At 40.0% G+C, this 27,265-nt stretch overlaps 2 protein-coding genes across 3 annotated transcripts in view; one reads left to right on the top strand and one right to left on the bottom strand.

The window, feature by feature from the left end:
- Positions 1-27,265, bottom strand: part of pygo (pygopus) — a 90,085-nt gene that overhangs the window by 10,783 nt on the left and 52,037 nt on the right. The window contains exon 4 of the mRNA XM_012368161.2: positions 3,738-3,796. The gene's annotated coding sequence lies outside the window, so the exon portion shown is untranslated. The remainder of the gene's footprint in view (positions 1-3,737; positions 3,797-27,265) is intronic.
- LOC105672901 (putative odorant-binding protein A10) lies at positions 9,282-16,570 on the top strand. Of its 2 annotated transcripts, none has more exons than XM_012368165.2 (3): positions 9,282-9,559; positions 15,167-15,362; positions 16,117-16,570. In XM_012368165.2, the coding sequence occupies exons 1-3, from the start codon at positions 9,542-9,544 to the stop codon at positions 16,260-16,262; spliced, it is 360 nt and encodes a 119-aa protein (XP_012223588.1). In that variant the 5' UTR covers positions 9,282-9,541; the 3' UTR covers positions 16,263-16,570. The 2 variants fall into 2 exon arrangements, with proteins under 2 accessions (XP_012223588.1, XP_067210657.1); XM_067354556.1 differs by lacking the exon at positions 9,282-9,559 and adding an exon at positions 14,488-15,029.

The following is a 27,265-nucleotide window of genomic DNA, read 5'->3' as shown; positions in this document are numbered from 1 at the left end:
ATCAATAAGATTGCAGCTTAAAAAACCGTGTTTCACGTAACAAAGCACTTCTCTTTATTTAATGCAATCAATACTGCGTATCTTGAAAGAAAGCGTCGAATCTCTGGGAAGGGAAAATCACAATCGAATGAGCCTAATAGGAATAGGGCGAAGGGTCCAGCAATTGGCGAATTACCTCAGTGTAGCAATCGACCACCTACGCGAACGAATTCACAAACAGCAACATTTACCAAACAAAAATGGCGCGCCAATCAATCTGTCGCGTGGTGCACGCGTGTCCTGAATAAGAAATGGCCGATTTGCACAAATTACGCGAAGACGGTTATTCAATCGAGAGATTGGGAAGAGGCCTCAGAAGAAGCGATAGAAACGGTACATCTGTCGAAGATAATCTCGATAACCTTTTTCTCGATATCTGTAAATTTAACACCTCACCATAAAAAATTCAAATGAAATTATAATTATGTATCCAGAAATGGTTAATATATTTTAAGACTTTTTTTATAAGAAAAAGTTGATGTCGAATTGGTCAAAGAAGCTGTCGAGAAAAAATAATGCAATTTAAAGACACTTTCTTGCAAAGTTTCTTGGCGATTAGATTTGTTTAACTGTCAAAAATCACATTTTCAAAATTGACTTTAAACAGCGCGAATGAAATTCGACAGACCATGCAATTCTACAATCAATTACAATTTTCTCGAAATCATTTTTTGTTACAAACTTGTCTGCGAACATTCTTTAAAGCTTTTTAAAGCAGATACTAAATTAAAAAAAAGTTTTTAAAAACTTATTTAATACATGAAATAACCGTTCTTTGTAAAAATTTTCGCGTATATTCCGAAAGCCAAGATTCATTAAAGTCTTCGTGGTATAGCAGTTACGTTGCTAAATCTTCATAGAGATCCGATCCTGCAGCACACGCAGTCATGCACGCATGATACGTGTGTAATCTCGGCAGTTTTATTACCGCTCGAACACGCTTTTCCATCGTCGAACGGATGCACCGATTGCATCGTCGACCGAGTCGAGAGAAGCGATCCTTGACCCGTTGCTCAAGGATGCTTCGGCATTCCCCGGTGTCCCTTATAAAGAATTTAACGCGAACGATTCCGCCACGACGGTGGAACGTATCTCTCGAGTCACTTTGCGCTTGGTAGATCGTTAATACGCCTCGCGAGAAAATGTAGCGCCATTGAAAAGATTCGAGAAAGTCCGCTGCAGTTTTCGCTGCTCGAACGCGCCGTTCAATTGATATCGAAGAGGCAGCAGTGCCCATTTCTTTGTGATTTCTATCTTTTTCTTTTCCCGAACCTTTATAATAGGGCGATTAATTCTACCTTCAAACGCGTTCGTTATTATCGAAGAAAAATATCGCGTCAATAATATAAGAAAGGAAATTCCGATTTGATTGTACAATATTCCGTACTTGACTTTGAATGTCTAAACAATACGATATATAAGTTATACAATCGCAGCTGCATAAAAAAGGAGCACACAAGGAGACGATGATTGACAATTTATTGGGAAAATTTACTTCGATCGCTAAAGAAACGCTAAACTGTCATAACATTGCGCTACTGAGCTGCGGAGGAAACGCTTTTACGGATTTAAAATTTATTAGCGCTACCGCTCCGATAGCTATCAGTTATTTTTCCAATAACTATCGATTGTGTAGTAGACTCGCATTGGCATGACGTTGCGCAATGTTTCCCAGTGCACGTTGCAATGTATCGACGAAACTTCAATAAAGACTAAACTTGCTTTTATTGTTTTCGTGTATTGACCGAATCCTCAATACGGATCCTCCATATTCGTACAATACGAATTATTACACAATAATACTGACCGTGCCGCGATTCGCGCTTCGACTGAAAATACATTCGAACGAAAATACGCTTTTCACTTCCGAAAAATTAAACTTTGTTCCCAAAAAATTAAACTCCGCTTCATGTTTTATAAACTTAGCACAGACCTTTCAACTTGAATCCAACAGTTTGTATAACGTTCATATAGGCGTCCCTCTGCCACATGTACTATTATTTAACATTTGCCGTTTACAAAAGAATTCGTGCGTGTTTACGAATATTGCGATTCGCACGAGAGCCGTCGTTGCCGCCGTCGCCACTCGATTTGCCTTCCGATTGCCGGCGATTGACGGCGATAATTACGCGGCGATGTTTGCACGGCTGCGAACCGTGTCAATTTCCCGTGGTGGACCACTCCACGTGTGCCGCGAGAGCCTGCCCGCGCGCGCCGAAATGCAATGTGCGTCGAGTTTTCAATCAATAATGTCACCGACAAACTCCGGAGAAAAACCAGAGACCACCGCACACGCATGTAACGCGGAACATCGAACGCGACCACGCCAACTCGTCGTTCAACTTTTTCGCCGTGAGCGCGCGACAACTCTTACCTCTTCAAACTCGCGGTTACATTCTTCGTGAAACTCTTGTAAACATCATTTCAATATGTAAAATCCGCTTTAAACGAGATCTATAATTCGTGACAGAATTCGCGATAGAAATCTATTTATATTTTATGTAATATAAAATATTTCAAAAATCGGAATATACATAATATGAAAACAGATATCGCTGATATATATTTAGTATATGTGTATTTTAATTTTTCAAGTGTTTCCTGTACTTATAACAGCAGATAAAATTATAGATAAAAAAATCTCTCGATTTTTATCTATAAATTATAAATGGTTTAAAGCAAATTTAAAAAATTATTTATTTTATAAATAAAAAAATGATTAAAAATGATTTTTATTAATAGTCTAATTTCACAGATTATAGCCTTTATCAAAAGAGTTAAAATGTATTTTTTATACATATAAAAAACACTACTGAAAAGATTCTTGTATGTGAACAATATATTAAAAAAAAAAAAAGAGGAGAAATTATGTCGGAATGGATTTTTTATCTATCGTTCTCATTTATCCGGGTTCGATGTCCATACAAGATGTTTCCGGGAAACGTACCTTCGTGTCTGTTCGACAACGACACGACCGATCCGACTTTTCCCACTTTCTCCTCGAGCAAGCGAGCGAGCAGATTGGTGCGGACGGTGTACGAAGCGGTGCGGCGGACCGTAACGCGTTCTCGTGAACTTTCACCTTGCGATTTCTTTTTCACAGCCCCGTAATTAGGCGACTCATTCACGGCGCATTACGTACACGGCGGGCGAGATGCGGGTGAAAACGTGGAATCACCGAGCGAATGGCCGTTGCGCGCGCGTGTTTCTCATCAGCGGCAGTTAGCAGCCCTTTCCGCAAGCCCCGTTAATTACGCCCCGTTGTTGTTTGCGCGTTGTTGTTTGTGCTCGCAACGAAAAATTAACCCGCCATTAAACACGCGCGGTCTCCCCCGTTCGATGGTATAGTGCGATAGAATTCTTTCTCTCTCTCTCATACTGCATTATTTCAAGAGAACACCACGTAATGACAAAATTGCGTTCAATCCACCAGTTCGCTTGCTCATCGACGTTGCCATTCACATCAACGAATGATTAACCCGCCGTCGTCGTTGTCGTGGCAGTCAATCAGGTATCCCGCGAATGCCAGTGAAAACGTCAAATCACCATGTCCGCTCATCGCAGCGTACTTTTACTCACGGTTTAGTGTCACGCACAAGTAGTAGATGGTAGTTTACAATTTCGCTTTGTACTTAAATTAAGACTGCCTCAACCTCGAGCAACTTTCTATTAATCTGCAAATTATGGGAATAACATACCTATGATAAATCTACGCGGGATGTCCTTTGGCTGGAAACATTCTCTTTCTTGATGCGAACTGTAAAAAAAAATATTTATTTTGTACATATATGTACATATATACTCTTATTTTACAGTTAAACATTATTATATGTTCTTTATATCTAATTAATGTTTTATTCAAAAATTAAAATTAATGTAAAAGAAAATCGGTCGTAAAGATACCTTGAAAAAATATGAATTATTTGTAAGATATAAAATAAATCTGTGTTCATGCACACATGTAAAGAGATATAGGGAACACACAAATATATCAATTAAATCCCATAATGGAACATAGGAGTGTATGTTAAACAGTTAAGCCGGATATCGATAAGGATATTAATAATTACACAAAGATTCAATATCTGTCGAATTAGCAAGCTAAATATAACATGTATAATTCCGTGCATACGATGATCAAGTGCATAGGACAATCGTGAGATTTTGAAAATGCAATTGTCTCGATTAATCGGTTTACGTTTATATATTATTATAAAGGAAAAATAAAATTTACGGGCGAAGGGGACTTTTGTATCTTTTACTAGAATTCAACGCCTCGAAACGCTGAGTCCAGACCTATGGGGAAATCATAGTTGAATTTATTAAGCCAACGCGGGTAATTTCCCGCGAATAAATATTTAAATAACACGAACGGTTTATTCAATCCAGCCAATATCAAGCAGAGTTCAAATGTAGGACGGTTCTGTCGATAAATTTAATGTTAAGCGATTAATTTCATGTAACTCGACGCCGTTATAGGCAGCGGCGAGCAATCTCACGCTACGGACATTTAAAACGCGCAATTTCTTTTATCGGTATCGCGCGCGCGAGAAATAATGATACCCGATATAAAATTTGCTTAAAAATTAACATAATTAAATTACAGTTAGCGTTGCACCGGCGAAATTTCCAGCAACAAAATGTGATTAAAACTTGTTTATCTAAATTTATATCCTCGGAGGGAAGTCCACGCCTTGTTGAGCTACTGGCTGGTTATTCGAATTCTCTCGGAGGAGATTAACCCTTGTAGAAGGGTTAAAACAAGCCTCATCCTTTTCCCGACCCTTAATCTGGCGGTTTAACGTTTCCGTTGATCCACCTCACGGTAAGTTTACTTGGCAGTCAAGGATTTACAGCACAGGACCGATCGCCGAAATACATATGTATACGTATTATCTATGTATATATGTATAAAATGCAACACAACACGCTTTCATTTCAGCTACGAATTGAAATACGAAACATTTATTTATGCAATTCACTATACATAGTTATTCACGCGTGTTATTGCTGTTACACGCCATGTAAAAACGGAAAAACCATTTACGCGCACCAGGGAAAAAGATAAAACCGTTGAATTTTCCGATAGCTTGGTAAATAACGAAGCGATGACAAAAAAAAGGGAGAAATTAACGCGACCACATTCGCGCAATACCTCAAATTTACGCACAGCATGTTCGCGTTAAAATCGGTTTAATCACCAGTGTAGTTTCCCTAATTTTCTTTTACAATTATATGCGTTCCGCATTCAAAAATTAATTTTTCCAGCAAACACACAGCTGATTGCGTTAGTGTTTCATTCTAGCAAATAATTAAATTTATCTATTAAATAATAAAAATATTCAAATTACAATTATTAACTAAAGCTAATTAAAATTCAAAATAAGTGAAATTTGCTTGAAATTAATAGACATATACAATCTATGACAAATAACAAACTTAAAGTTTAGAAACTTGTTAATTCATTATTTAACACAAGTATATATTATTTTAATGATCGAATTATTAATGATCCAATTATTATATTAAATTAGTTACTATTAATTAAGTAATATTTGTCACGTGCACACGAGCGTTTCAGCTTGGCGCATCTCAGTATTCATGAGATGCACCGTTAAAGGGATACAAGACCAATTGCGCTGTTAAGCGACTGCAAATGTTAAATAAACCCAACGCGAAGTGAATCAAGCCCTCCTCTTTCTCTCTCTCGTCCCTCTTCCAAAGAGTCACACGACGTGACTAACAGCACAATAAGCCATCGATCTCCTCTTTCCCCATCGATCTTTCTCTCTCTCTTTTTTTTTCGGGGTAAACTCGTTCCGTTGGAACAATCGGATCGCCTCGAAACGATCGCCCATTCAAACAGCTCCCGACAACCTAGTCGGGTGACGAAAAAGGAAAAAAAGGAAGGCAGAGCCGATGACGGAGAGGCAGCGGCGGAAAAAAAATCGAAGCGCGAAAGCACGAGAGAGGACCGATCGCTCCGACACGTCGACGTCGGGCCGGAATCCGCCCTCTTTTGGATGCCGCTGGCGCTTGTGCGATGCCGGTGCGAAAATCTCCGAACAAAAATACACTTCCCGTTGCTCCCGGAAAATTAAATCTTTCCACGAAAGCTGCCGAACAAATCGACTCAAACGTTCGACGCGTCGACGAGTCTGGAATCCGCCCTCTCTAGGGTACTCGCCGGCGGAAAGCCGCGAAAATCACCATGCCAATACACAGGGAATTCGCAACTGGCGTATGAAATTGTTAATAGTGTGTTCTTCATTTGAAGCCGAAATAAAAATTCTAACGGAAAAATATTGAGATATCTATTATATATGTATTTTAACACATATATAAGCGATTAAAAATGAGAATTTCTTGCGAGTTTTATAATTTATGCATGGCAAAACTTTATCCTTTATTTAATTTTGATATCATAAGCTTTCATTCAGTAAAATTTTCATTACTTTTATTACAAACTTTGACATTTTTTCCAAGTTTTTAACTGAAATATTTTATATTAAAAAATACGAAATTAGAATGCATAATAACTCTTTGCGATTCTTATTGTTTAATATCCTCATTTGCAGCTAACTAAATAAGAATTTCAAAAGCCTGCGACATTTCTAATTTGCCATTAAATTATTAAATCTATGATAATCAAAAATGTAATCATTTTCCAATAACCAGTAATTTAATTATGACCGATAATTAATTTAACGTTCTTTATTTTCATTGTTATAAATTATGAATATTTATTAATAGTTAATGAAAATGATGGATATATTAGTCGTGATCATAAGTCATTAATTTGATTATTCGAAATTAACTTGTGATTGTATTCTAGTCAATTTTACGCGTATCTACTCCCTCCTAGATATTGCCGGCGTAATTTTGCCAACACATTGTTGCAAAAACTTTTTCCGGCACGAGAGTGCATAGCCAAATTCCGGCCGATGTAACCTTCATCGATACAAAGTACGAATTTTTTCCCGTCATCGGTCCAATCCATGAACGATGAAGGCTGGGTTGCCGCGTCCGTTCTTTCGCTACAACAACCGTATTTTTCACGCCTCTCTTGCCGAGCCTTCTTTCTCCTTTTTTTTCGCTTCGAAGCCCGTTATCATTGCGAACGCGTCGAGTCGCGGTGCCGCACATCGGTCGCCCATTAAAATCCGTCGATTTTATCGGGACCTCTTTCTCGCACTTCCGGGTCGTGAAGTCGCGGTGAAACGCGTAAAAAAAATAAAAGGAAAGAGGTCAACGGCAGAGCGAGAGCGACCGCCGGTAAACCGAGACGACGGCGTGAGTGCGCGTGCCGAAAAATACGCTCGTTAACCCGTTATTCGTCCGAGAAAAAGACAGATCGGTGATTTTATCGAAATTGTTTGACGTTTTATAACGAAACAACTTTGTGGATCGGATGTATCTGGGAAAAGAAATAGCGGTAGAATTTGTGATGCAAATGCCACATTAAACGGATAAAAGCGGCGGAAAAAGCCGAGTGCCTATGCCTGTGAACATACGACGAGATAAATGCGTATTTTTACACGGTGGCGAATATATTTCACCTCACATTGTGATGATTAATTTTGTTGAAATATGGGTGGAATAATGAGTTATTCGCCACGCGACTATTCTTCTTATCATTATACATATAGTGTCCTCTATTAAGTAGTTCCACGCAAAGTGCCATTTAAAAAAATTAAAAAAAAAATTGCAAATAATTAATAGATAAGAATGAAGATTGAATAATCTGTTCAATAATTGCGATTTTAAAAATCGAGTAACGTCATTATCATTATGATATTAACTATTTTTTAGTTAATTTTATAAACTGAAACATGCCAGTTAATATTCATAAAATACCAAAGATAGTAAAAATCATCGGCAGTAATCGATAACTGGAGTCGCGGTATTTTTGTTCGTGATTTATATCTTAAGTTGATTAAAAGATATAAAAGCTTGACTTTCATCAACGTTATACTGTATACAATATTTAACAGCATCGTACAATCGTCATTCTTAAACGCGATCAAGAAAGAGGTCAATGAATTATCAATGCCACTGCGTCACGTTTTCCGTATATGACATAACATATCCGTTTCTATGACAAATGTGAAATGAAAATAACCATCAATGATATATTTTTAATGAGTGAAATCGACTCCGTAGCTTGCCTAATGTTGACAGACGCCTCGAGTTATTCGAAGAAACTAATTTACAAAACGAATGCGTATATCTACTTCGCGTATATCGACATGACTGACAGCGAGAAATCGAAAGCGTATGATATGCGTGCAATATGCGTATAATAAAATTCATACTTATATCGGAGGTATAATAAAAGAAACTTGTCAATAATCGTCAGTTAAAAAAGACTCTCAAATCACAAGGTGACTTTGCTGCATCTCGTCCCTCCAATTGAGATTTTCACTTTTCTAACTTGCTTTCAATTTATTGCATTTTTAATTAAAAAATATACTCTTTTTAATAGTTGCACTTTTTTTAACTATTTAGACTGCGTAAAAACTCCATTTTATATCGTTATTTTCAGTCAAAATACCATCTTTTAAATTATACTATTGTTATTTTATGTAACCTAATTTGAAGTCGAGTCAGCTTTTAGAAGAGTTAATTCCGGATAATAAATCTCACTCTGTACTGGATTTGAATCTGCAGCAAACTTACTACAAGCATTATAACTATTATTTATTATTTATGTTCCCAGTCTGTATGCAGTTTGTTTTTCAGTCTATCCAAATCAGTATATCCAAAAAGATAACATAAAATCAAAAACACTTCTCATTTATAATTGATTAATTGAGAATAATTCAGAATAAACAACAATAACATTATTACGTCTACAGTTATTTTCGCAAGTCCAAAGTTTTATTATTTGACAGTAAACAGAATTTATGATATTTTGTTTAGCTTTCTGATTATACTCGAGAAGATTTTTTAAATTCTGTTAAATAAAAATATTATGAATCTCGTTTCTTGACTCATCTTCTTGATTTTACTGAGATAAGCCCAGAAATGCATAATATCTCATTCTCTTGTCACCTTGACTTCCGTGAAAGAAGCAGTCGTCCGACGAAAGTCTCATAAAATAATAGCATCCGGTCGAATGAAGAGAAAAAAAATGCCACCTCTCGCTCACATACGTCACCCACAGCTTTCCCCTTCTTTCGACACTGTCAGCACCCGGCGAACAAACGTCTCTCCGCAGTAGAGTATATATCACGTCTCGCACGCTACGCACGCTTTAGTGTTTATTGGGAAGAAGGGGAGGAAAGGCCACGGACACGTATCTCTCTGGGGCCCAGTGTGTTGCGCGATTTCGCGGCGAGAGGATCGGCAGAATCGATCAGAAGAAGCACATACGTTCCGCGGCGTCTTTCGTCACGTCGATCGAGTCGTGTCAACCGTTGATCGATCTCTATCTCTTCCATCACATCCGCCAGAAATCAAACGGCGCGATCTTGAACATCGATCGATTCCGCGTTTCGGCATGGCTTTGGCAATCAAGGTGAGTGACGAACGTGCGCAACAGGTTGATGCACTCTCTCTTGCGCGCGCGGTATACGCACTCCTATATATATGTATGTATATATATGTATGTGTACGTCTATATACATATATATATATATACATGTATATATACACGTCTGGGCTGGTGATTTAAAGTTTCGGAAGAGAGCACTCCCGAGAGAGAGAGAGAGAGAGAGAGAAAGCCGCTGCACGCCGGTCGACGAAGCTCGCATTTAGGAATACGCGGTTGTTTCGGTATGCGGAGAAAATTCTCGCCCCTGGTAAGCTCCCCTGCGATATCGCCGTTCCGAGAAGCTTATTCATCGAGCGTTCAGGATACGGCACGAGCTACTTAGGATCCATGCCGCGGACTCGCTCGGTGTCGTACATTTTACGACGAGGTATCCGAGGCTGCAAGAAGACCCTACCGCCGCTTCCGGGCGATTTATTTTTATCGCAATGCGTTTCACCCCGCACGGTGAGGGACGCCCGCGGGGGAATAAATTCGCGTCAAAAAATGCGCCACTTTGCATAATTGTATATTTGCTTGGGATGTCTCGGAAATCGCACTTCCATACAAAACATCTATATTTGAAAAGCGAAAAAAAGTAAATTTTTTTTTATTTTTAGTTTTGACATTTATTTAAAATGTTAAAATTAGAGAGAAAAAAACCAAGCTTTATGCGCAGAGTAGAATAATCTCACAAATAAAGATAGCAAATATTATTTAAAAGTAATATAATAATTAAGTAAATCCATATAATATAATAAAAATTCCTATCATTTTAATTGTAATGTATAATTTATTTGTAATGTATTCTCATAATTCGTGTTTTTTTCCGAAGAAAAAAATCAATTTCAGATTTTCGCTTTGGATATCTTTCTGCTCTTCACATACAGATATTATATTTGGATAAAGCAAATATTGGAAGCCAATAAAGATGTATTATTTTGATTACATTGCCGAGTATGGAATAAAACAATGTTTGCAGGCATGTATGCAAAGGCTCGGATTAATGCGCCATTAGATAAAGCTAATAATGTTCAATTGTTGCTTGCCTTTGTACAGCCAAACGATCACATGATGCAAAACAATCGAGCCTTGTGCAGGACAACGTTATAATGCGACCGATTGCGACGACATAATGCGACTCCAAAATTGCATTGGTTTATAGACGTAACAGCTATTCGCACACGCGTATGCAATACGAAAAAGGAAGGACAGCAGTGACAATGAGCAGAGAAATCTCATATCGAGATCTTTATATGGTTAACAAAACAGACATTTCATTATATGCATCCTTATCGATTTACATAAATTAAATTTAGCAGGACATTGACCGAGATTAAATCTCCATGAACATTTCTCTACATCTAAAATTTCGTAGCAGTAATTACGAAAGTGGCTTAAATTAATTATTAACTGTGGAAAATATTAATAAATATAAATATTTTAAACATGTTTTGTTAAATCACAGATAATACTTTTTAATATGTAAAAGTATACAAATTTAAGTATTATAAAATAAAATATGAGAGGTTATTTTTATATTTATCTACACTTGTCGACTCACACGTAAAGACTCTAAATAATTGATATATATGCGTAAGAAGTGGGTTAAAGTCAGAATAAAATCCTACGACAAAGAACGAATATTACTATAATAAAATCGAATTATCAAATTTCCGCACGTACGGCGACGGCTGTGTGCGCGGTGCGACTGTAACTGGCTTATCGACATTGCGATAACATTATAATTCATACGTATCGTAATCGTATACTTATGCAAAAGGTGAGGAAACATCGCCGGACCGGAATAACAATCGCACAAGGTTGTTGAAGATTTTCGTAATCTGTGACTACATCGTGATAGAAGTGATTCCAGACTATGCGAGCAGCAACGAATAAACGAACAAATAAAGTTTCAAAGTTGAAAAAAAAACAATATTTAAATCTGGTTAAAAGTGAGAAAAACAAGAAGAATAAACTCGCGGGAATTATATTAGTTTCAATTTCTCGTAGGTATTTTTAACGACTGCAAGACTTGTAACACCAAAGAATAGTTAAAAAATAAATAAGCGTCTACATATTTTTGTACAATTTACACTTATATGCAAACTAGTCTTCTTATTAAAAATTTATTATATTTAGCATTACAGCTAGATTAAAAAAGAGATTTACATATTGATTAAATCTATCTTACAGTTTTATGAAATAAAGCTCTAATAGAAATACTTTGTAACAATATTTTGCGTTTATTTATTATTTAACAATATTAGGGTCGTTCAACAATTTTCTCTCTACGATCTATCAATAACTTTCCTTTGAACAATTCACTCATTGGATGTTAATATTGCATTCAAGACAGGAAACTATGTTATTTATCTCGACAATGTTATCGATCGCAACTCGATATCAAAGGCGCGGATTCCCGGCGACAATCTCGCCAATATACATCATGATTAAGCATCTGTAAATTAGTTTGATAACTGTAAATGAATGCGGTTGCAAATAATACCGCAACGACGGCGGCGCGTCGCTAAATTATTATTTATCGAACGCGACGCCGATATCGCATGTATAACTTATAGGAATAGAGATTCTCTGATATATCTCGGAATATTCATCGACGGGAGAAACCCTCCTCTCTCTCTCTCTACGGTACATACATAACTGCAGATTAATTTTATAACCGCAAATGTGCGCCGCGCGCAGACGTGACGATGCGATGCGAGTGAATCACCGAGTTAGAGCGGAGCGAAAGTGCCGCGGCGATAACTGCACGTAATTATTGCTATATACAGGCACGCGCGCGCGTTTGGGCTATGAACGTAATTAATACTATACTAATGCCGCGGTTTCGCGACACGTCGTATGCTTACAGCGCATTATCAGCCGCATTGAATGCGAACGTAATTAACGGCCCGTATGCGGATCGCCGTATGTACAAGCGTGTGAAAGCGGGGGGAGGGGGGGGGGAGACAGAGAGAGAGAGAGAAAGATAGAGAGAGAGCACGCGTAGCACTCGTCGCTCGAAACATTCCGGTGCATTATTAGCGCGCGCGCGTGAACGGTATCGCGAGGTACGACGTGCCGACGATAAAATCCATATCGCCGCCAATTTGCCATTCAGAGCGGGCAATAATTCTTATAATCCACACTCGGTTTGCGGAAGTAAGCGGTTTTGCGCGGGCGCGCCTGCATCGAATCCACAAATCACTCTCAACCCCGCGCGAATATATATATACGTCTACGCGGCGCGCGGCGTGATTTACGGAGCCGTCGCGATTATTAGGATTCTGCCACAAAAGTCGAAATTCGAGATGCCAGGACATCCCGCCGGGAAATCAGACAGACGAAGCGTACTAAGTGCGATCTGAGATGCAAAACGTAATTGCGTCGTGATTAAGCTGCATTTGGGTCGTTAGACTTGGTAGAGATGCAATTTTAATATTATTAAAACGTAAAATTTCGTGGTTAACTTTTACGATTAATTTTCCCCCTTAACTTTTCAATTAAATACAAAATTCAAGAATTTATAATTAATTCTTATTCAAATGTTCAATTAAAATACCAAAGGTTTTTCGCAGCAACGAGGAGTTTCGTATTCAACCGCTTCGCATAAATTATACTGCGATAAGTATTAGCGTTATAAAAAAAAAAAAAAAATAGAATCGCGCGTTAAAAAACCGTCATGAGCCGTTTGCTACGTGCGTAGTCAAAGAACCGGCGCGACGACGAGAAAGATCGACGATCGCGCAAAGCCCGAGGTTATTCGAAATCCAGGTCGGAGAAAGCAGTGAAAGGGTGATGAGATTAAAATTCAAATTATAACGCGCGTGTGTAAAAGAAAAAAGAAAAAAAGGCAAGGTGTAATCGAAGGAGCGAATCACGCATTCTCGATTGCGGCGTGGATGGCTCGAGCTTCCCAAACGGGTTTACTCGCGAGACGATATGCAAAAGAGGTACGCGACGGCCGCGCCTCGATCGGGCACGAATACGTTAGCACAAAGGATGTCAAAGGAATCCAATAAACAGGGCGCGAAGGAATTCGATTGCCTATATGGACTCAAGTATATTACCGAGCTCGTAATAATCTAGCTAGAAATACGCTCCTGTATGTCATATTTATTGCGCATCAAGCAATCAATGCGCTCGCCTCCATAAGCTCGTTCGATTAACTGGTCTATGCAAAACAACACGACAAACACACGCGATATTTTTTTCGATTGACGCAAATCCAAAGAGCCAATTGACCTGAATCCTGTTTCGGGACATAAAACTATAACCATCATCGTGCAGTAGTGCACCGGCACTTTCGGACAAATATACAACTGTTTGAAACAGCTGGGATATCACTTTTTCAGATGCCTATATCGTTTAACAAATATTTGATGTTTTGAAATTTTAATAAATGGTACTCAAATATTCAGTATTAGTCTTGCCTCCCATAAGTGTCTTTATACAAACAGTTTATATGCAAAGTACTTGAATTATTTTCGTTGACATTTTATTAAATCTGTAGAATTTCCTTCAATTACTTCAAGCAGCGTGTAATTATCATTTTATGCGATAGCAGAAATAAATACAAACGCGCTCACGTTAATTTTCTAAGGCGCAAAAAGCTCGCTTAATGAGAAAGATACGGAGAACGTGTTGCGGTACACGCGGTCGAGGAGGGAAAATTCACTTCTCGAATTAGAATAATCATAAGCTTATGAAAAAAAAGGGAAAGAGCCGCGCGGCGACAACGAGGTGACAAAGAGTAATTTAAAAGAGACGACCTTAGTCAAACCCCGACGACGACGACGCCGCGACGACGACTACGCGCACTGCGATGCAACGAGAACACAGCGTGTCGCAGCGGGCGGCGAACGCGTTGGCGAGAGGAAAGGGGAATAGAGCGAGCAAACACAGATTGGAGCTACTCGCATACCCGCCGCCGTCGTACAAGCAGCGGCACGACGTGGTTGCTGCTTGTTTAGCTATGTTAGCTTTGGCGTGCTTCGCCGGAGGCTTTCCCCCCCCGCCGCCTCGCGCCGCTTGCAGGGCTAGTCCTTCCTTATCCGCTTTCGTTACCGCATGACAGACGTGCTTCCGCCTTTATTGTCGGACGACCGTGCAGCTAATTTCGCCTCATGCAGTGTCTATCCGCGCGTGCGCTACATCATCCTCTGTGCATCCTCTCTGTCGTTTTCCGTCCCCAAACTCGGAACCTATTTACCATAATACTTGCAGATGGTATAATTACGTTAAGCACCGTCGTCGTCGTCGTCGTCGTCGTCGTCGTCGTCGTCGAGGTATCGCGCGACGCTGCGCCCTGGATTAATAAGTTTAGCGTCGCGCAGCGCGGTTCACCGTAAAAAGATTCCGTTTTCCTCTTTTTTTTTTTTATACGCGTACCCCGCGGTGTTCGCTATTACGGCGGAAATCCGACGGAACAATAAGGTCGAGAGACTATCTAATTGTAAGCAGCGCACTCGCTGGAAAATCGTAATCCGAAACTATACCGGTGTTTGTTTAGCTATGGCATCTATGGCGCGTTTGGATAATAATCGGTGCTACTATTACGCGCATTTGCATATACGTGTAATTATGTTGCAGATCCTCGTCCTCGTCTGCGCCCTGCTCGCCACAACGATGGCGGCCGAATCGGGCAGCGACGGGCAGCAATCCGGCAGATCGCGGGTATCCGACGAACAGCTGAATCTAGCCCTGAGCGACAAGCGTTACCTGACCAGACAGCTTAAGTGCGCTTTGGGAGAGGCGCCGTGCGACCCCGTTGGACGACGTTTGAAAAGTACGCCCTCGAGTAGATCTATCACGGCAAAACCATACCGTGCGATTATCCCAACTTAGTTTTAAAATAAAATTTTGATCCTCTTTGGCTGACGTCGGAAAACTCCTGGGAAGTCCATCAATTTTTACGAATCTGTGAGACTTCGGGAGAAAAAATGACGAATTCGAGAACGGCAATGGAAGAATGGAAAATTTTACTTAAACTTTTCAAAGTAAATGTCGAATATTTAGTATATTGAGATAATTGCAAGGGAGCATTAATGTAACCGGCAATTTCAGTGAATTTAATTTCCGCTGCGAGATATGTACGAGGAAGGACCTTACGCTAATTGTCGCATTTCCATCATTGTAGAGTAAACATAAGGGTTGAACATTCTCGCGTGTCTATAGAAATGGAATCTGAACTCGGGCAAAATTATATACCGTATAAACTCTTTATTGAATATGCGAAATTCGCTACTCTCTTCGTTTGGCTTCATATCGCATGCAAATATTTATTTTTTCTAAGGATACATTTTTCATTTTTCCACTGTTATTTTTCTTACCGCAGTATTGTCTCGTGGAAGGTTAAAATTAGCATCGGGAGTTCCGAGCGCGCGCACACACTCGCGGAAATGTTAAACATCAAATATCATTATATCTTGCGATAATATTATACCTGAATCTCGAGAGGCAGCCCCACGCATACAAGCGTACATGCTATATAAAATCAACCCGAAAATTCTGCTGAAATCCTACGTCGTTATTTTATCCAGGCTTAGTGCCGCTGGTCTTGAGAGGCTCCTGCCCGCAATGCAGCTCCGAGGAGACACGTCAGATCAAGAAGGTCCTTTCTCACATTCAGCGATCCTTCCCGAAGGAGTGGAACAGGATAGTGCAACAATACGTCGGAGTTTCATAAACGAGATATGATATGAGTGAGCCGACCACGACGAATGTACAGAGTATAATAACGGAAGACGGAAGGATATAATGGATGTCGTCTACATATTATGATAACGTCAATCACATTAGTTCATTCGATATTATCATATTAACGATGGCCGAAAAAGATATTTAAATTATCATAAGGCATATATATATATCACTTCCCGTAGATTTCAATTTGTTGACGTAATGTGAGTTACTAGTACTATCTTTATTCAAAGTGTTAAACTATTTGTATGTTTGATATATATTCTATTAATAAAGGTTATATATATATATATATGTTCTTGTATTACAAAAAATAATTTTCTTATAATTAATCGTGAATTAATAAGAAATACAGGCTTATAATAATTGTTTACCTCATCAGTTCGGAATAATTAGGGCGTTATTAATAAGCTTGATGCGATATTAAAACGATGTTCCTCACGAAAGTTGGTTGGTGAAAGATCACGCGAAGATAATACGAGCAAATCACGGAACACAAAGCGTACCTTCATACGAATACGTCACGAACAAAAACAGAGAGAACAGCCAGCATAAGTAGGTAGAAAGTAATTTAAACCGAAAGTAAGCTAGATTCATATCTTGTGTTTCTGCCATTGTTTCTTGTATCTCCAATTTCAGTTTCAACTGCATTATATCGCAGCGGAATTTTTGCAGCTGTATGAAATGCTATAGACAAATGTTCATTTTCTCGCAATGTGAAATTTTTACCAAAAGTTATTCTATTTTATAGACCTAGTTGTACAGAAATTGTAAAAGTTTATTAAACAGGAAAATTCAGACAATTAAAAAAATATCCCATTTTATCATTTAAATAGCAACATATATGTGCAAAACATCGCTCTTTCTTCTAAAATAATCGTGCACATCTCTGATATTTTTTTCAATCTTTTACTTACCTATTTGCGGCATAGCGCGAATTTTGCTTTAATCCAGATTAAATCAACTGTAACGTGAGACGCGTTTACACGTTCGTTACATTAAAGCGTGATCCGCATTCGCGATGTATAATGCCGATTAGGGATATCGGTATTAAATCTGCACGTGATCTACAAGCACGAGCCGCGTTATACGCGTTGTTATTAGGGCTTATAAGTATCTCAGCACTTCGCAAGGGCTGTCGGATGTTTGACCAGGTTTATCGAGTATTAATGACGATCAACAAGTTGGTAATTTATTTGGTACATAATTAACACTATATCTGTCCCCGCGCCCGCTATTCAGCCACCGTGATTGCACCCTGATTCGGATTTCACTGCCCTTGCTGTGAATATTAATTCTACTGTGCCGCGGTGTCAAAGCCCTCGTATGCATGCTAATTTAAGTTTGCCTTGTATATCTGCAATAGCTGCAAGAACAGGCTAGTAATTAAACTTCGCGAACCTTGATAAAAGTGCGCGAGTAGTACAGCAATGATATCGTCGTCTTAACGCACGAAAAGACGTGTCTCAATATTTGCTACTTCGCGGCAGAACTATTTGAAGAAACTTTTCAGTCTATCAGCGCGTCCCGAGTTGAGATACGGTTAACTTACCGCGATAATTCCCGAGTAGAAAGAATCTGAATCTCGCCAATTTGTCGGTAACTGATTACCGCCAAAAGTGGCGAGTAGAAAAATCGATTTTCAAATACGTCGTTTAAAAATGCAAATTAAAACTAATGGGCGAGAAAAACTCTGAAATCAAACTTTTGCAATTACAAAATGTCAAGTTATATTTGCAACAAGAGAAATCAACGCTTTTTGTCGCGCAGTAGAAACGGACAGACTATTATCAGACACTGTCCTTCTGCAGAAGTTCTATCTTACGATACGTAAATATTCGACCGACTGCCGATATTTTCCGCGACGCGACGATTTTTCGACGAATAGACGAGTGTTCAGCTTTTATATAATTGAAGCACGTCCTCCGGCTGCTGCAGGAATCATCCGGCGAAGGACGTGAGCGTGACGTACAAAACTGCGCGTTGTCCTAAAACGACTGCAACAATGGCAGACAAATCTATTGCATCGCCTGGAAAGTTGCGAATCCTTCAACGACACTCGCACGTCCCCGCCTGACTATTTATCGACCACGTGTACCCAGTCGTTCAAACTGGTTTTCGATGATGCTTCCCCGGGAGAAGCGGAGATCTCGACAATTCGGTAAATCCGATTTGCCACTCCGTCTATCCTCGCAAAATTCAAAATTGAAGTCTGCGAGTAGAAATAGGTGAAGAAAGACGCTGACAATTTCCACACAGGTGCTCATGTACAGTGTGTTTCTAAAACGCTTGAACAAATTCCACACTTGTAGTCTACAACGAAATTACAGGTTTTTTTCCTTAACAAAAATATCATGTGTTCTTGAAGCGCAAACGATTGAAAACAAAACGTTTATTCGTAAATTAAATCTTAAAGATAGACATAAATTAATTATCTTATTCTATATATATTCAATTTCGAAGAAACTTTCAGAGAAGCTTTTGAAGAAACTTTCGAAGAAGGATTTTAACAGAATTTAGTTCAAAGCAGCTGTTAATGTGTGCATACTTAATATTTAATGCAAATAAAAAGCAATAAAAAATGAAAGCGTATTCGATTAAATTTTCGCTACGTAAAAATCGATTCCGATTCGATCAAGCAATACACCTGCAAAGTTTACCCACGTATTTCGGTAACATCCTGTACAAAGCGTGGCGCAAGAAGATTCAACTCACGTAATGCTTGCATTTTGCATCAACGCGACGCGATGCAATTTAAACAGTTGCGTCTCGCGAGATGCGATACGGAATGGGCGCAGCGATTAAATCGACCGTGTAACGAAAGTATGTGTGTTTGCGAATCGCGCGTACAATCCTCCAGGCAAACTTCCAGACAGATATTTAATAGTTGGATAATTAATCCCTCCGTCGTTTGTGATTCCCTCCGCGACGCGCCGAGTGTCGTCCCGCGCCGGCAACCGGCCGAAGTCGAACCTTCCTCCGCCTCTCGACAAACATTTGTTCTTCTTGATTGATACGCGATAATACACTTTCATTCGGCAGGAACAAATATTGAATCCCGTCGAAGAAACGAGGAGACGGTGTTTGCACACCTCGTGTATATCTCGCAGATGATATTGTACATATGTGTGTCTTATGTATTTGCGCGCTCGTCTACAATTTCATTGCTCATCCGCGATCGAATTCTATTTTTACACTTCGACGAGTTTAAAATTCCCAATTCTGCCGGAAACCGGCGACGGGGTAAAAATCCTTCGCCGTCCGTCCGAATGCAGCGAGCCGTTACAAAACACATCCGGTGTACTTTAATTACTTTTAATTACACTAAACGACCTACGACAATACTCGCGCTCGTAATTAAAATTAAGCCGGGCAGATATTTAGTATTGAAAATCGTTAGACGCAGATTCAGTGGAATACAATTCGATCAGAATACACGAACCTTATTGAATTAAGAGATTATTGAATATAAATAGTCACGTTATCAGGTAGAAATAATTTTTCACCATACTTTTTTCAATTATTGACCACTAATTAATTAATATTTAACACAGTTACGTATACGGTACGTATAATCACGCGCACGAATAAAACGGTATACTACGCTATACTCTGCCTCATTTTACCTTATACATAGCGAACTAAAGGTAATATGTAGCGGCGATATGCAGTGCCGCACAAGCGATTTTCTGAAACGACGATATCACGGCTACGGGAAAGCGGCGTTATATAGCCGTAAGATTATTCCCGGTGTTGGGCAGATTCCCGCGGTCGTTCGATCGCGACCTCCACCTTATAATTCGTTATACGAGCGGTGGTAAAACGACCATACCCTTTCCGCAGCTCCGCCCCCACGTCCCTTGCGACTCACCGTCACAACCGCCGTCGCCGCCGTCGCCGCCGTCGCCGCCGCCGCCACAAATCCACGACGTCGTTAAAACGACCAGTCTTCAACGTCGCCTGAAAGTTCCCTCGGCGCGCGGCGGCTCATCCTGGGGGATCATCATTTCCTCCCTTTATCGACCGTCGTACAAAAGGCAACTCGTTTTGCCCGATGGAAAACAGATAAAAAGGTCCCGCTCCGCCTTTCCTCCTATATATAGATATATAGATACACACCGGCGCTACGTACGAAGTGCTGAGAGGATCTGTGCCCGGGAGAGAACTTGCGCGGGAGGGGAAGGGATGGGAAAAAAACTTCCGACCGAAAGTTTTCAACGAGAAAGAGACTTCGTTGAACGGTACGAGAGTGATTTCTTTGGTTCGCGCTCGAACTTCGCATTTTTGCAGGAGCGACAGCCGCCACTGCCGCCGCCGACGCGCGCGGCAGTTGAGATTTTCACTCTCGCGCGGTGTTCACGAGCGCGCGATTAATATTTTAATGCGGCCCTTCTTCTAGCGTGGCAGAAATTGCTATCCGCTTAAGGGAATTATCCATGAACCGTTTACCTGTTACCTTATTTCGCTTATTTCGCTCCGCCCGTTTTTCCTCTGACATTAAATACCTTGACACTAAAGTAAAGCTTTAAATTATATTTCTATTACAGCAAATGTTCCCTTATGAAATTGACCTGAAAAACTTGATTTCTTGTATAATCTATTTGGAGACTCACATCGAATCCACCAAAGCGCTCACTAATTACCAACGTCAATTATTAATATCTGTCGATTCTTCACTCGGAATAAGCGCCTTTACTTCTCAAGACCTCTTTGCCTCGCTGCTAAATATAGCTGACCCCAAGACTTAAAAGGTGTTGCGCGGAGAGACGCGAGATTGACTGACGGTTGTCCTCTCGCGGGCGCCGTGGGACAACCGGCGCTCAGTGAGGAGGCACACCGTTTGCGCCGCTTTAATTACGTTTGAGAGCACGAGGGGCGACGGACGCGACACGAAAGCGCGGAACGGGATTACAGTACGCGACGCTAACGGCGCTTAAACACACGAGAGGCATCCCCGTCGTTCACTCCCTCGCTCCCTCGCATCCAATACGCCGCCGGCAATTCTTGGCGTTGCACAATGCCTGAATGCGAGAGCTCGCGCGACTCGTGAATGACCCGGGTTCTCTCCCTCTCTCTGTCTCCCTCACTCTCCATCTCTCAACGCACGCACGATGCATTCCTCTCTCGCATGCATCGCGCGCGCACTGAACACCGGCCTCCATGCAGACATTATATGCGTCCGTGCCAACACGTGGCGACGGAGAGAGAGCGAGAGAGCTGACGAGGCGAAAAGCGGTAGCGAGAAAGACAGAGAAGAGAAAAGGGAGGCTCGAAAAGGCTTAATGAAAGTTGCCTGTTGCTCGTACAAATCGTCACGTCAACAGAGAAAATCTCTGTCCCTACCGTACGCCGCCGCGGCCTATCCCTCATCCTCTCCGCGAGATACGCTCTTTCGTGTGACGACTGCCACTAATGGTGCGCCATGGGTTTATCCGCTCTTATTAGTTCAAGAGTTCACCATAAAAAGGACGTATGATTAATGGTCGCAACTTTCCGACAAACACGTATAAAAGTTTAAACCTCGCATTAAAAGAAATGCAGCGAAGAGTGCATATACAAATGGAATACGCAGAAATAATTCGTTAAGAGTAAAGCGAAGGAAAAACAGTGTTGTATGATTAATGTTTCCATATTGCGTTCTTTTTCAAAGCAGACTTCGCAATTATGCATATCTCGTCTATATGAAACGTGTCATCAAGTGTTCTCGTCTCACAGTGAAAGCTCAGTTGTCAGCGAGCGTGTTTTTATCAACTCAACAAACTGCACTGAATCAAGCATTAAGAATATGTGGGCAAATCACGCAGTGGCAAACATGTGTCATAAAATATGACATTCCGTAGCAATCTTGTGATAATGGTAATTAAACGAAATTAATTTGCTTTTTAACACTGCGTCAAAAAGTGATGTATGTGACTCTGCAATCTGACAGAACTTTCCTCTACTTATGTCAATGATTAATGATTAATTATCGTATCAGCAATGAGAGAATGCTCAATTTTTCAATGAATTCTCTATTACGCTATTACGATACCCTTTTACGCGCATTTTACATATACTGGGTGTCCCTTTTACATATAATAACACTACATATACACGCGATTTAATTTTTCTGAATAGAAATAAGTATAATAGCAATCATAATATCGTCGTCTCCTGCTTCATTGATATTACAGAGATCGCAGTTATACTTGTTATTATCATCTTTTCTACGTATATTCTCTTATATTTAAAACATTTTTATATGATATACTTTATAATTTTACATTTATATAATACATTATAATGCATATAGCGAGACATTATTTGTTTAGCACGTATTATATTTTAACTATTTTATGTAATTTATAATTATTATCCGATTTTAATGAAAAGTCCTGACAAATAAAGATCAAAGGTAAAGTGAAACGTATATTCGTAAAATACGTAAGATCGTATATTCGATTCGTTTTAAACGAGAGACGCGCAAATCTCGCAGCGCTTTGCGAATTCTTTGTTCGATGTCGCTTGATGTTAAGCAATGGTACCACGGGGCAACTTCGCTGCGCGGTGGTACTTCCTACGTGACTATCGTTTAAGCCAGTTTCTCAGAGCGGGATATCCGTACTTCGAGTTCCCGACAGCACTAGCCGGGATTTAATGGACTTCCGGAAGTGGGTCATACTTCTAAATAATGCAGTAAACAGAAAGGTGGCTTTGTAGGTACAAGGAATCGTGTCGATAAAAAAACATCTGAATAATTATACATTTTATCTCGCAATCAACTATACATAGTGCTACAAGAACGGCAATTAATGCCGAAATTAACAGAACAAATCCTCGCAATAACTTCATAAATCGAAGCAGGACTATCTCGCTCTAAAAAAAACAGCCTTGCATATTTCTGTTGGCTATCGAGCATATTTTATTAAATATATTTTATCTATATTTTTGCGTTTTATTTTATTATGCCGTGTATTAACCAACGAGAAACATGAAATCAGATTGAGAAATTACGTAATTTCATTTAACTTTCGGATCTACCAATTTCGCTGATATAATAACCTAAAGCATTTCCTCTCACACGATCAATGTAATTTATATATAACCCATTTAACTATTTATCAAGTTTGTATGCAAATTTCAATTTCATATTTAAACATGTAAATTTTAGAGCATTAAAAATCGCATTTTTTTGCATAATAAAATTTACTATCAAAACTAGCCTCGTACAAAAAGCTGAATAACATATAGAAAAAACGCAAATTGCTGTAAAAAAAAGGATATAAAAGCTATCGTAAAAAAAGATTCTATTGATAAAAACCCTGATATTGCAAACTTATTATACGAACCGTGACCAGATAGATTTAATTAGACAATGATTAAAATATTATACTATAAGTTAATTAACTCAGTAATTAATTTAATAATGTACCTGGTATTATATTGTCACAGAGAGGTTATTTGTAATAAGATATTCGTAATTAATTGTGTTATCACATATTGCGTTTGAAATGCGTCTACGCAATTAATATGAGTGGCAAGATAATTATTACGAGGACTTTTATAATCTTCTAAAATCGGATTATTGAACTGAACAAACGTTAAGTAACATAATATTTTCTGCATCAATAAAACACTGACTGAAACGACGGTTTATTTGCAAATTTTCAGGAAAATAAATATCGAGGAATATATCGAATAATATTCTTCTCTTATTTTATTAAACGAGGAAAAAAGGAAATTTAAATATCTTGGCCATAATATAAAATTTATATCACTGATCAGGGAAATCATTTTTTCAACTACACGTAGATTGCTATTTTTTAATGATTTGAACTAATCTTTATAATATATTATTTCGAATTCTTCATTAATTAATATTTCGATCACTTCGCGATACTAACTATTTAAAAAGAATATTCGTTTTTCTTTTATGCGAGCAATATTTGTAGTTTAGCAATTAGATTTCACGTGTTATTTTGTGTACAAAACGAAACATTGCATCTCGATGGTTGTCTGTCTATGACAAAAAAAAGCTGCAGCAAGAGGACAAAAGCGACATAGAAACGCTTCATATACTTCGAAAGGAAAGGAAAAAAAAAGAGGATAAAACCCACGACCGCATCCGTGCTTGGCCGAATATTTCTCGATGTCGGTACATAGGGAGGGTAATATGGAAATCGCCGGATTTACCACTTACTCGAATACACGTTCACACGTATGTGGATGAAAAGCGACACGGTCCCAATTTTGTCGCGCTCGTCGGTCGACCGTTACTCGTGAAACCGGTAGACATGAGAATATAACGCAGTGTAACACTTATTTAGACGAGGATTCTAAAATTTGCGAAGAGCAGAAAGAACTACCGACAGTCATGGACTGAGAAAATGAACTGTCGTAATATTGAAAAGAAAAATATTGAGTTTCCTCACTTCTTCATATTTTCCAGCATTTCTATTTTTCTTTCAGTTACAACTTTTTAACATCGAGTTATCGATAACGAGAAATCAGGAATAATATTTACGCACTTGGAAATCTCAGGTTTTTGTTCTTGATATTCATTCGCAACACTTTTCCTTATTTCGCCGGAAATATCATTCCCGAGGTATACATAATACAAGTAATTCAGCAATAGTTTCATGTATATATTTCGTCCTGTTATATCTCTATGTATACAGCAAACTCGCATGCGGCTATGCGACGCGCTAACGATGAAATTTCGCGACAACATTCGGGATTTGATGGACTTTTGGGGGGGAGGAAACACGGAAGGCGAGGGTCGCGTCTCTCGATAATGCGGTAAACACAAAGGGGACGAGGCTTCGGCACCAAACCTCCGGTGTGCACGCGACGCGTCGCTTATGTGCATCTAACACATTCTTTAGCGGTGAGCGCCGGCTATGCGCGGTCTCACCCTCCCCGCAGACACGTACCGCCAACACACGCGGAGGAGGAGGACGCGAGGGGGAGTGGCAGTGGCAGTGGCGTTGGCGGTGGCGGTCGGGGGGGTGGCGTAACACAAACACAAGCGCAAACTTCGGTCTTCTGTATGCGTGTTGGGAACCCATCGCCGGACCCGAGAGGAAGCGAGAAAGGGGCCGGTCGCGGACGGATAGACGCTAACTGAGAGCGAGACGGAGAGCGAGAGACTGGGAGGTGAGCGGGTACCGCGACGAGGAACGAGAAAGGGAGAAACCGAGAGAGAAATAGAGAAGGGGGTGGTGGGTAAGAACGAGACAGAGAAGGAGATCGGGAGAGCGAGAGAGGCGGTATATGTATATATGGCAGATACATAGCACGGCTTGCGGAGGGCACAAGTTAGTGTCTATATACGCGGGGGAGATCGATAGAGGACAGAATCCCGGGACATCCCCAGCGATCCTGTTCTCTTATTCTTGCAAGAAGCATCCTCGGGGTGGTCCACGACGGGGTCGTGCTGCCGCCGCCGCCGCCGCCGCCGCATGTCCTCGCTTTGCATTAATGTCGTAGACCAAAGGGGGATGAGATCGAAAGGAAACCGAAGACCCGGTGGCTGGAGTGGAGCGGAAAGAGATCGGGGAGACGGGAGAAAGACGTACGCGCGCGACCGCGACGCTCCCTCCCGTGCTCCCACGCCGCATATATTACCACCCTCTGAATTATGCGACGCACTCTGTCACCTATCCTCAACCACACGCGTGAGGTGAGGTTGCACTGACAACGTAGCGGTTCGGCTTCGCCAATTACCGCGCATCACGCACGCGGAACTTTGACTGAGGAAAGGATTGATATAGCCTCGAGTACAAGGTGAATCTACAAATTACTTAGGGAATTCCTCGGGAATCTTGAGATTAACTCGTCGAACTTGATGTCGTATCACTAGAGGTGTGATATTAAACTAGCCCCGGGTATTAGTCTGCGATCAGAAATGTGTATCTTAGCAGCATTTCCATATTTCTATAAATAATCAATCGTAGATGTTTATTTGACATAAATATGTACAAATAATTGGATTCTCAGAACTTTTGTAAACATGTTTCAAAACATGTTTACAAAATGATAAAAAGACAGACCTATGTTCACGAAACGATAAAAATATCAAAATACAATGTGTTTTTAAATTTTTGAAATTTTAAAAACTGTTTCAAAATTTTTATTCTAAAAAAATATTAAGAAAAAACAAATACAACGTCTGTAAATTTTGTATTTAAAATCTAATTTCCAAATAATATGTAATAATATGTATATAAACAAAAAAGCAAAGTTGTGATAACATCTATAACTAAGTAGAAATTAGATTTCTCTTGTACAGAGATCTCTCTTTGTAATTTTTTCGTCTTTAATCACCTGAAAATAGAACTCTACTTTGGAGGTTGCATTATATTATTAATTACTTTACCGTTTAGCCGTAAATAGCGCTTGATCAAATTGTCTTCCTCAGAGAGGCGAGTTATATCGCCCCGAATATGCCAAATGCACTCGACGCTGTAACGAAGTTGCTGCAACTTTATCAAAGTTCTGCTTAATTCTAAGCAGCGACGCGAGCAACAAAAAGCTGCGCGGCGAAACTCGGCGCGTAAGTCGGCGGTGAGTTTGCTTCAAATCGTCGATTAAAATAGTCGCGGGGAGGAGGTGCGCAGAGATGTGCTCGCAAGACAGACTTTCTCTAAGATAATCCGTACTTGCATGGGGAGAAATGCACCCGGAAATTTTATATCGAATTACGTTTGTCGTCGAGCGCGTAATTACCAGAGAGTAAAGATAAGCGCGTCTCGCGCCTCAACGCATCTCGAGTGACGTCAATAGTCGCGCGCGATTGCCGGATAAAGTGTGCGTACACTATTTCGACTAAGAAGTTGCATTATCGCGTTAAAACAGCATCTTCTCCTCCGTCTACTTCCTTCCCGCATCTTCCCGTCTTCCTGATCTGCCCTCTTCGCGCCAACTGCTAACGAAGATGTAATTATCGGTAGGAGCGACACACGCCGGCACGTATCAGCCGTGGCGCGTCACGCTTAGCGGCATTCGTCT

Source organism: Linepithema humile, chromosome 4 (assembly GCF_040581485.1).
Source record: "Linepithema humile isolate Giens D197 chromosome 4, Lhum_UNIL_v1.0, whole genome shotgun sequence".
Taxonomy (NCBI): domain Eukaryota; kingdom Metazoa; phylum Arthropoda; class Insecta; order Hymenoptera; family Formicidae; genus Linepithema; species Linepithema humile.
The sequence above is the reverse complement of the archived record's forward strand: the minus strand, read 5'-3'. Positions and strand labels throughout refer to the sequence as shown.